Source organism: Mobula birostris, chromosome 4 (genome assembly GCF_030028105.1).
Source record: "Mobula birostris isolate sMobBir1 chromosome 4, sMobBir1.hap1, whole genome shotgun sequence".
Classification (NCBI taxonomy): Eukaryota; Metazoa; Chordata; class Chondrichthyes; order Myliobatiformes; family Myliobatidae; genus Mobula; species Mobula birostris.
Genome location: NC_092373.1, coordinates 3,861,671 through 3,872,998, shown reverse-complemented (window position 1 = coordinate 3,872,998; position 11,328 = coordinate 3,861,671). Strand labels below are relative to the sequence as shown.

Genomic DNA, 11,328 nt, shown 5'->3' with positions numbered 1-11,328 from the left:
CATTCAGAAATCTAATGTGGAGAAGAAGAAGCTGTTCCCCAAATATTGAGTGTGTTTCTTTGGGCCCCTGCATCTCCTCCTTGATAGTAGTAATCCGAAGAGATCATGAGTGTTGGTTTCCTTAATGACAGATTCTGCTTCTTTGAGGCGTCGCTCTTTGAAGATGCTCACTGTGATGGAAGGTCCATGGTGGTGCTGTCTGTGTTCGCACTATTATGCAGTTTTTCCAGATACTGTGCAGCAGAGCCTCCACAACAGACTTTGATGCAACCAGTCAAAATGCTCTACACGGTACATCTGTAGAAATATGCGAGAGTCTTTAGTGACATACTGAGTCTCCTCAAACTCCTAATGAATTTTGCTATTGTCATGTCTTAATCTGCGTATTATCCTTTAAATCTGGAATTTTACTTTCATCTAATATACCGCAGGACATAGAAAGCCCAGACTGGTTGATGGATACGACGAATGCTCTGGAAGATTGGAGATACAGCATGGAGAGACGTGGGGCACTGTATGCGATTCGAATTGGGATTTACAGGACGCACGCGTGGTGTGTAGATCGTTAGAATGTGGAGAAGTGATATCAGTATTAGGAGGGGCATACTTTGGAGAGGGCAGTGGTCCTATGTGGCAGGATTCCTATGAATGCCAAGGCAATGAGACAATTATCTGGGATTGTGCAACCACACCAAGAAATGGACACAACTGTTCGGGTAGAAGTGCTGTGAGCGTCATTTGTTCAGGTGAGTGTTTCAGTCGTTTATACAGCTGGATTTACATAGCGGAGAGACCTGACTGCAGGATTAAACAGTGTATTGGTCCTGAAGATTTGCTTGGTAAATGCTAACTCTTCAACAGAGAAGTAAATATCAGAGGACACAGGGTATACCGGAATTCTGGATTTCAAAGTTCAAAAGTAAGTTTATTTTCTAGACACTAAGATTAATTTTCTTGCGTGTATTCACAGCAAACGGAAAAAAAAATGTTGCAATAGAATTCGGCAATTACCCTCGTTGATATGCACGCATCAGGTCGTCATTATTTCATTACTGCGGTACAGTACGTAATTTTTCAATTCTTTTCGTTGTAGCGCTTGTCGAGTCTTGATCAAAGCAAAACAACGTTACCCACATGCTTGCACTCGACCTTGCCTGAGAAAGTGGTCTATCGAGTCGACTGACGCTGAAGACCTGCGGTATTCGTTTTAAATTTAGATATTTCCTTTCAGCCGCAGTGTTCGCATCTACTTTCAGAGTCTTACATAACTGCCCTGTTTGGACTAGCGTTTATTGCTCTCTTTTCCCTTAAAACACTATTCGCATTAAAATGTATGAACTATCAACCTGCTTCAGTGTCTCTCTCTCCGCACGTGGGCCATATCTGAATGTAGTGACAGCAACTCTCGAAGCACGCACGAGACAGACAGAGCAGAGGGAGAGCAGCTGATTTTGGCCCTGTGATTCATTGGTCAGGGACGAGAATAGCTGCAGGGAATTGAATCTGTTCTAATGAGGCAATCTGTAACTACAGCAATGAGACAGATAGACTAGTGCCGACAAGTCCAGTGTCAGAGGAACAGCAATCATCCCTCGCAGCAATTGTTTAGCAACTCAACGCAAACAATCGGAGGGATGTGGCTGCGATTTTCGCTCTCACAGCCGCCGTCCCCGAGGTCACTTCGGACAGCCAGCTTCAGCTGGCAGCAATTAGCGTTCTTGCCAAAGCAATTCAGCAGCCTCAGGCCGCCTCAGTCCTTCTCCCAGCATCTGGCAGGTTCTCGTTTCCTGCTGCCCGACAACCTCTGACACTACTGCTCCTACATTCGGCCTGGTACAGAAATGCCTCCTGCTTTCGGACCATCACGGAATCACTCGACTGTGAAAGAAGCCAATATTCCATCACCGGGGAATCTCGATGGCTGCCGGAACTTCATTACCCAATGCCAGCTGATATCCCAAGACCAGCCTGTACTTTTTGGTCATGATGCACAGAAATGGACGTACGTGGTCAATCTCCTAGATGCACCTCCACTCAACCAGTTCAACGCCTTACGGGAGCAAGGTTACACTGCAGCCCAATCGTTCCGGCATTTCCTCGCAGAGTTACGGAGGATTACTGCCCTATCATTACGTGGTCAGTCTGTCCACTAACTTCTGGACCTGCGTCAAGGCGAGGGATGGTGAGGACCTCTGCAGTCAAATTCCGCACGCTTGCAGTAGAGGCAATAGGGATGGAATGAATGATCTCTCCTTAATGCCTTCCAGGTGGACTGAACGAGGAATCCGACAGAAGATCGTTATGTTGACGAGCAAGATTGTCTAGATGAACTAATTAATCCGGCTTTTCGCGTTGACGACTGGGAAACTTTGGCGCAGGGTAAGAATATCTCAAGCATCCCACACGCCATCTAATCGCCGTCTATCCTCGCTCTCTCCCTGATCACTCAGCACCCAGTCCACGGAGAACTCAATGCAAGTGGGGCGCATACGCCTGTTTCCAGAGAACTGAGAGGGGCACAGAACACCTTCCTGCGTCTACTGTAGTGAAACAGAACAATTCCTGGCGGCATTTCCCAAGCGTCTGGGAAAAGGATGCACGTCAGCAATGAGGAGACTCCTATTGGGTCGCTTCTCCCTGCAATGAGTTTCCCCTAGTTGTGTTACGGTCGCAGCTTCCTTGTCGTGGGGGTCTCGAGCCCATGAAACTACATCATTTATCGACTTTGGTGCAGCCAGGAATGTCATGGACATCTCTGTAGCTCAGAGATGGGAGTTCCCAACTCAGGAATTGAGAGAATAGACCATGGGCGGTCGACTTCTGAACACTGGCCAGATCCAACTTTCTACTGAACCTGTCAAAGTTGTGCTCGGAGACAACCATAGTGAAGAATTCCCCTTCTATCTGGTCGATTCCCTTGAACTGTTAATTGTGCTTGAACTTCCCCTGATATCCCGACGTTATTCACGGAATAATTGGTCTGTTAAAGCACTCAGAGTGGGGACCGGCGTGGTTGTCTACCAGTCTGGATCCAGCTCCAGCTAAATCGTGTCCTGTGCCCTAGGATATGGACCTGTCTCTGATTCTGGCTGAATATGCGAATCTTCTTGAGGTCTTCAGTAAAAGCATCTCTCTGCTTTATACCAGACAGACGACTTCACCTTCGACCTCCTACCTGGCACTAACCCTCCGCAGGACCGGCACTTTTTCCTCTCTCTCGTCTTGAAACGGTGGTATGGAGGAGTGCTTCAAGGAGGCAACGGCCATGGGGTTTATTGGTCCATCATCATCTCCGGCAGGAGCACGCTCCGTCCCAAAATCGATTATCGGCCCTTGAATAACATCTCTGTGAAGAGTCATTACCCTCTTCTCCTGCTGGTGTCTACATTCGAACTTCTCAACAGAGTACTATAATTTCCAAAATTGATCCACTCCATGTTTGTAATCTGGTCCCTATGGGAGGAGGAGATGGGTGGAAGGCAGCTTTCAACAGCTCTCATGGTCACTATGAGTACCTTTTGCTGCCTTTTGATCTGGCCAACGCCCCCGCTGTTTTCCAGGCCTCAATTCACGATGTGCTCAAAGACATGCTGAAACAGTTTGCTTTTCTGTATTTAGTCTACACCCATTTCTATTTCCGTTCTCATCAGGCACACGTCCAGCATTCCTGGAGGATTTACAGACGACTCCTCAAAATTAACCTGTACTCTAAACACGAGAAATGTGTTTTGGGGTTATGTCTTACCCCATTTAGTGTTCAAGTGGAGGGTAGTAAAGTTCAAGCAGGTACAAAGTAGCTCAAATCATCCACAGTCAAACAGTTACGGCACTTCATAGTGCTTGCGAACTTTTACTCTAATACATCGGGAATTTTGGCTCCCGTAAATGTCCTCACCAGAAAGAACTCGGCAGGATTCCATTCGAGAGACGGTGTTGACCAAGCATTTTCGGAGCTGTAGCGAAGTTTCACAACAGCTTCTGTGCTGCAACACCCTGACACATCACTGCCATGCATGGTCGAGCTGCAGCCATGTGCTTTTCTTCCAGTCGCTTGACTCCGTCCGACAGTAACGACGATATTGCGAATCGCGACAATTTAACTGTCGGTGAGGACCTGGGGCGATGGCGGCAATAGTTGGATGGGGGGAGAGCGTCATTCTTGATCTGTGCAGATCACAAGAAACTGTCCTACATTCAGGCGGTAAAGAGACTCAACTGTCGTTAATCCCGGTGGGCTGTCTACTTCACCCGGTTAATTTTAACCTCATCAATCGTCCGGGCAGCAAGAATACAAAGACCAACACTCTTTACCAGCAGGTCGACGGATCCGAGAACGCTGGGAAAAACAGGGCCGTTAACTAGTACTCTCAAACGGAGAACTATATGCCAATACCGGGTGAAAGCGAATATCTAAATATAAAACGAATGCCGCTCGTCTTCAAAGTCAGTCCATTCGATTGTCCACTCTCTCAGTCAAGGCCGAATGCAATCAGACAGTGTAATGTTGCTGTACTTTGTTCAAGTTCCCACACGCGCTACAACAACGCAAAGAAAGTAGTTAAATACCGCAACAATAAATAATAACGAGCTGAGATGTGCATATTCACATATATGAGATGTGGCAATTGTCGAATCTCTAGTGGTGATAGTGCACCCAACCCGAGGCGCAGCTCCTGAGGCGCCACAGACCCCTCCTTTTCGACACGGTGGTCGACTTTCTCAAGATGAACGCACAGTATCGACCAGGGAACCGTCTACCAAGCGGGTGGGAGGGGAGGCGTGGTGACTGAAAGGGCTGTGCTTTTCGAAAGGCGATGAGGAGAAATTTCTTTAGCCAGAGAATTTTTGGAATTCTTTGCCACAGGCGGCTGTGGAGCCCAAGCTACTCTGTATATTCAAGACAGAGGTTCAGATATTATTGATTTTCCAGGACAGGAAGGGAAACGGAGAGAAGGCAAGGGATTGGTGCTGAGGGGAGAATTGTATCAGTCATGATGAAATAATAGAGCATAATCGATGGGCCACATTGCGTAATTCTGCTCCTATAACTTACCGGCTTATAGTCTTACTCAAATTATAATATCGTGGTTGTGGGGTGTTTGCTGAGGTTGCTGGATAGATGGATGTGTTCAACAGTAAAACAGCTGTCCCCCGATGTTTTTTTCTCAAAAGGTCAACTGCGGTTAACTGGTGGCATGGATAACTGCTCGGGGAGAGTGGAAGTATTACGCGGTGAAACCTGGGGAACGGTCTGCGATGTTTTCTGGGATTTAAAGGATGCCTCAGTCGTCTGCAATCATCTCCATTGTGGACCGGTTTTATCAGCGAAAGCGGGAGCATTCTTTGGTGAGGGAAATGGCTCGATTTGGAAAGACGTCACTGAATGTCGCGGTAATGAAATGCGTTTGAATGACTGCCGCATTTCATCATGGGGAGACCAACTCTGTGCACACAAAAATGACGCCGGCGTTATCTGTTCCGGTGGGTGATTTGCCATTAAGTATCGGCCGCACTTATCATAATAATAATAATAGTTTGAAAGTAATAATAATATTATCAAGTCAGAAACAACGAAGTGAGCTATACCTTAACACACCTCTTATAGACGGAGGATTTAAAATTATATGCTCCTTCATCAGTTAAGCTAAAACAATTAATCCAAATAGTAGAACTAATTTCGAACGATACACAGTAAACATGGATTTTGGACTGGAAAAATGCAGAATATTAAACATAAAGACAGGTGCAATAGACCTAATTGAATCCAAAACAGAGGAGCACGATTCAATAAACCCAATGGATGAATATTAAAAAGTTAGTGTTTGCGATAACAATCAGGAAAGGAAATACATCCCCATGCGAAAAAGGAAACTTTTTGACAGAATTTACCTCAACGTTCAATACAAACTACCAGACAGAGCCCAACAGTAAAAATATAACAAAGGCTATAAACACTTCCGCTATACCTATGTTAATATATTCGTTTGCATAATAGCTTGGTCTGAAACTAATCTGGAACATTTACAAAGAAAAATAATATCTGAAGGGACAACTTTCAGAAAACATTATGCACATCGAATGTTCTTAGGTTGACACTATCCAGGGCAAAAGGCTGAACTGGAATAAATGACATCCCCACAATCTAAGAGACCAGGCGTCGACAAAGAAGCTTTCCACGCCTAACTTAGAGCTGGAGACCTCCTCCCAGAAACAGAGGGGTTCCTTGTGGCAATGCAGGACCAGGTGGTTAACACAAAAAAAAGATCAGAAATACACACCTGAAGAACAAATTAAAGGTGATAAATGTAGAAAATGCCCGGCAAAACCAGAAACGATCCAACACATTACAGGATCCTGTTGCAGTTTAACACAATTTGATTACTTATACAGGGACAGTCAAGTGACAAACATCATTTAGCAGAATCTTGCTTTAAAATTCAAATTAATAAATGTAATCTCACCTCAGTAAAATTTAACAGTCAGAGTCAAATTTAGAGTCAGAATACCACAAATTATATTATGATCGATCACTTATTACAGAGAGAGCAATATAAAATTACCGTCCACATATAATAGTACAGGATAAACAGGCAAAAACACAGATATAAATACAGAAATCTTAAAGAAATCGGTCAGTGAAAAGCACCAGAAATTTGCTGAATTAAAAGAGGAAATTGGAAAACGTTGGAACATGACAAGATACACATTGTACTGACAGTAATAACAACTGTTGCCACTACACAATAGCATGAAACCGTTATGCCTACACAGCAATATTTATGTAAATCTTCAGAAAGCCACAACACTGAACACTACAAGAATAGTTCAAAAGTGCCTCATAATTGTCAATTGAGCTGGCTGGCTATGACCGTGCCGGAGGGAAGACAAGCTTGAGCAGATTTTTAAAAAAATAAATAATAATCATAATAATAATCAATTATATGTGAAAAATGCTGACTAAAAAGAGGAAATTGAAACACAATAGAACATGAACAAGGAATACACAGATTTTTCCAGAAACAAAGGTTTGCTTCTGGCAAGACAGGTTAACACAAAAGTATTATCAATAATACATAATAAAAGTACAACAAATTAAAGATGATAAATGCAGAACATGCCAAGTGAAACCAAAAACAATCCAACACATTACAGGATCATGCAGCAGTTTAACTCAATCTGATTACTCGCACAGGCACAATCAAGAGGCAAACATCATTCACCAAATTCTTGCTTTAAAATACAAGGGGATGAAATATGTCACACCTTATTATAAATACAATCCCGATCTGGTTTTCCAGTCAGCGTCCCACAAATTATATCACAGCAGATCCCTTATTACAGACGGGACAATTCATAATAACCATCAAGATATGATGATACAGATAAACAAACAAGATCAATAGGTATAGCCATTCCAAACACACATAACATACAGAAATTAATAAGTTAAAATCACCAGAAATCTGCCGAATTAAACGAATTACATTGCTCACAATAGTAATATCTACAAATGGTATCATCCCAAACGCACTCCACAATAATATTAAATCATTAGGACTACCCAGTAAAATCTACATAAATCTCCGGAAAGACACAATATTAAACACCACCTGAATAGTCCGAACGTTGCCAGCCATTGAGAAATGAATGTGCTTGGCTATGTGACAATTAATACCACGAATTCAGCTGGCTAAATGAATACCTCCTAATTGATGGAGACTGGCATTGTACCGTATGACTGGAAAAATACAAAGGTTACTCTGCTGTTTAAGAAGGGTGGGGAGCAACATAAAGGAAATTCTAGACCTGTTAGCTTTACATCAGTGGTTGGGAAGTTGTTAGAATCGATTGTTGGGGATGAGATTACGGAGAACCAAGAGGCAGATGACAAGATTGGCCAAAGCCAGCATGGTTTTCTGAAAGGAAGATCCTGCCTACCTAATCTGCTGAAATTTTTTGATATTACATGCAGGATAGGCAAAGGAAATGCAGTAGATGTGGTGTACTTCGATTTTCAGAAGGCCTTTGACAAGGTGCCGCACATGAGGCTGCTTAGCAAGATAAGAGTCCATGGAATTGCAGGGAAGTTACAAGCATCGGCGGAGCATTGGCTGATCCATAGAAAACAGAGAGTGGTAATAGAGGGATCCTACTCTGACTGGCTGCCAATTACCAGTGGAGTTCCACAGGGATTGGTGTTGTAACCGCCGCTTTTTACGATGTATGTAAAAGATTTGGACTATGGGATTAATGCATTTGCGGGTAATTTTGCCGATGATACAAAGGTAGGTGGAGGAGCGGGTAGTGTTGAGGAAACAGACAGCCAGCAGAGAGACTTGGATAGTTTAGGGGAACGGGGAAAGAAGTGGCAAATGAAATGTGATGTTGGAAATTGTATGGTCATGCACTTTGGTGGAAGAAATAAACAGGCAGACTATTATTTAGATGGGGAGAGCATTCAAAATGTAGAGTTGTAAAGTGACTTGGGAGTCCTTGTGCAGGATACCCGAAAGGTTATGCTCCAGGTTGAGTTGGTGGTGAAGAAGGAGAATGCAATGTTGGCATTCATTTATAGAGGTACAGAATATAAGAGCAAAGATGTGATCTTGCGGCTCAGTAAGGTACTCGTGAGCCCACACTTGGAGTATTGTGTGCAGTTTTGTGCTCCATATTTTAGAATGGAAGTACTGGCATAGAAGAGCGTTCAGAGAAGATTCACGATAATGATTCCAGGAATGAAAGGGTTACCATATGAGGAACTTGGGCTGTATTCCCTGGAGTTCAGGAGAATGGGGGTGGAGGGGGCCGGATATCATAGAAACAAATCTGAATTTTAAAAGGCCGGAACAGGTCTGATATGACAAAGTTATTTAAGGCACCTTATCAAAGGCCTTCTGGAAATCCAAGTAAAAGCCACTTACTTCCTCATCTTTGTCCACTCTCCTTGTTACTTCCTCGAAGAACTCTAACAGATTTGTCAGGCAAGATTTATCTTTACAGAAACCATGGTGACTTAGCCCTGCGCGGCAGAGTGTAGTCTGAACGTAAGAAGGGGAGGTGCTTTGCTAATGTTTTGTTGTTTTTACTGTTGCTGCTTCAGTGGTTCTGCCCAGCGTTGTGGGAATGCTGGGTTGGCGCGGGCATGCATGGCGACATTAGGGGGCTGCCCCTAGCTCTTTGTTAGTTCATGTTGGCTGTTTTTAAACATCAGTGAATATTGAAACTGTCATCAGACGTACTGAGCACCTGAAGAGCCAGAGAATCTGAGTTCGTGGCATGAAGTTGTCAGAAATAGCCGAGGAATGTAATTCAAAATGGCCTCTTGATTATGGAAACAGCTTCTGGTTGTGCGAGGGAACAAATGCAACTCGTCTGCATTTTGCAAGGCAGTGCAATTTTTTTTAAAAATTCCTTAATTATAGAATTATATAATAGTCGTGTACTGGAATCGGCTTGCGATGTAAGCTGCAACCAAGGCCAATCGATTTGTACAACGTACAATTACCATGCAAAATTGTCTTTGCATGACATGTTTTACAAACAATTTAAAAGTGACTTAAAGTGACGGGCAATTGAAAGATTTTAGTCTACAATTTGAAAGCAACAGGGCTAGTTTATTTCTGTAGTGCTGAGAAGATATCTTATCATCACTGGTACATTACATAAAATAGTCACTGAAACAGATATAACAGTGTGCAACTCTGTCATTTGGCATACCTCAAACGAGTTTCTAGATGTGAAACATGGAATTTCTGAGAAATCCCTCTCCATTTTCTTGGTTTTATATATTTACAAGGATGGAGACTACAATACATCTCTGATCACATCTCTGCGGTGTTCTCATGTGACACGGCGTTAAAGTTATTATGACACTGTGACTGTGTGTTTACTACAACAAAGAAGCTGCGCCACGGATACAATACTGAAATTCACTAACCAATGTACAGGAATGATTAAGAATGCACCTGCTGATATAAAAAACGAATATCTTGGTGGTTCATCCATGATTTACAAATATTAATAACCAGTTATTCACTATTAACTAATGGATTAATGCAATCTATGTTAACCTGACAAAATAAAATATATAAAAATAAAGAAATATATAAATAAGAATGTAGCTCAAGTAAATATTATATTAACGTTAAGTAACTGCATATGATAATAAATGAAGAACTTTCAGTGCTGAAACTTCCTGCGAACATAATTATTGAATACTAATTATCTATAATCCACATTGGTTCATATACAAACTTAAATTTTCGGCCACTAATTAACAATAATTTCAAGATAATGCATAAAATAATTTAAATAACTGAAGCCCATGCATACCGATACTATTTCAATGAGTTTTCGGCTAAGCTGCAGTGTTCAAACTTCATAAACATCTCTGTTGAACATATGAACCTAAAATGACAGATGAGCTATTCATCCAATCAAGTAAGATCAGCAGCAAGTTATCCTCGACGGATGAAGTTATTGTAGAAAGACTACAGATAATATTAAAATCCAGCTTTGCCTTCAGAAGTTATTTTCTGAGGGACGGAGCAAAGTAACCTAACTTGCTATCATGGTGCATATTTCTGATAACATTCACATCTGAGGTTCACGAATCTCCGGCCAACCTTCCCTCCAAGATGATTTGAATCATCACATTCCTTGAGTCTGCCAGGTGTCCTCTGTCCACCGCGGTTTGGACATGTTCTTAAAGTATGGTGGAGCGTAAGCATTTTATTCTGTTTCTTCCCAGTAACAGCCGCATAGCATATTTGCAAAAGAGTCTAACTTAATTAATTTTAACCAGCTTGGACACATGTGGATGTGTAACTGTTGCTTACAATATGCTGATGCTGAATGTCGAAGGACATCGATAACTAATTATATTTTTCAGTGGATCACTGGCATTTGCGTCTGGCTGCTGGAGAGGGCCGATGCGATGGTCGAGTGGAGGTTTATCACAGCGGCGTCTGGGGCAGAGTGACTGACGATTTGTGGGATTTCAAAGACGCAGATGTGGTATGCAGACAGCTGAAGTGCGGCTCCGCAGTAAATGTTTACAACCACAGGAAGTATGGAATCGGGAAAGGACCTGTGATAATGAGCAACGTCAGTTGTATTGGAGGTGAATCCTTCCTCTGGAACTGCACTTTCACACGAGCGGACCATTTACCTCTCGGTGGTGATGTTGGTGTCTTTTGTTCTGGTAAGAACATTCTGTTCCTTCATAAAGTATGCACTCTTGTACAGTCATAGAGTGTGTATTGCTGTGGTCTTCTAGATCAAACAAGAACTGTGATCTTTTTTGGTTTACCTAATAAACAATGAAAT

General features: G+C 42.6%; 1 protein-coding gene across 1 annotated transcript in view; it reads left to right on the top strand.

The window, feature by feature from the left end:
- The first annotated feature begins 1,841 nt into the window (after nt 1-1,841).
- LOC140196957 (scavenger receptor cysteine-rich domain-containing group B protein-like) overlaps nt 1,842-11,328 on the top strand; it is a 38,191-nt gene continuing 28,704 nt past the window's right edge. Inside the window, exons 1-2 of the mRNA XM_072256893.1 lie at nt 1,842-2,136; nt 10,892-11,203. Coding sequence (XP_072112994.1) covers nt 1,842-2,136; nt 10,892-11,203 — 607 coding nt within the window. The remainder of the gene's footprint in view (nt 2,137-10,891; nt 11,204-11,328) is intronic.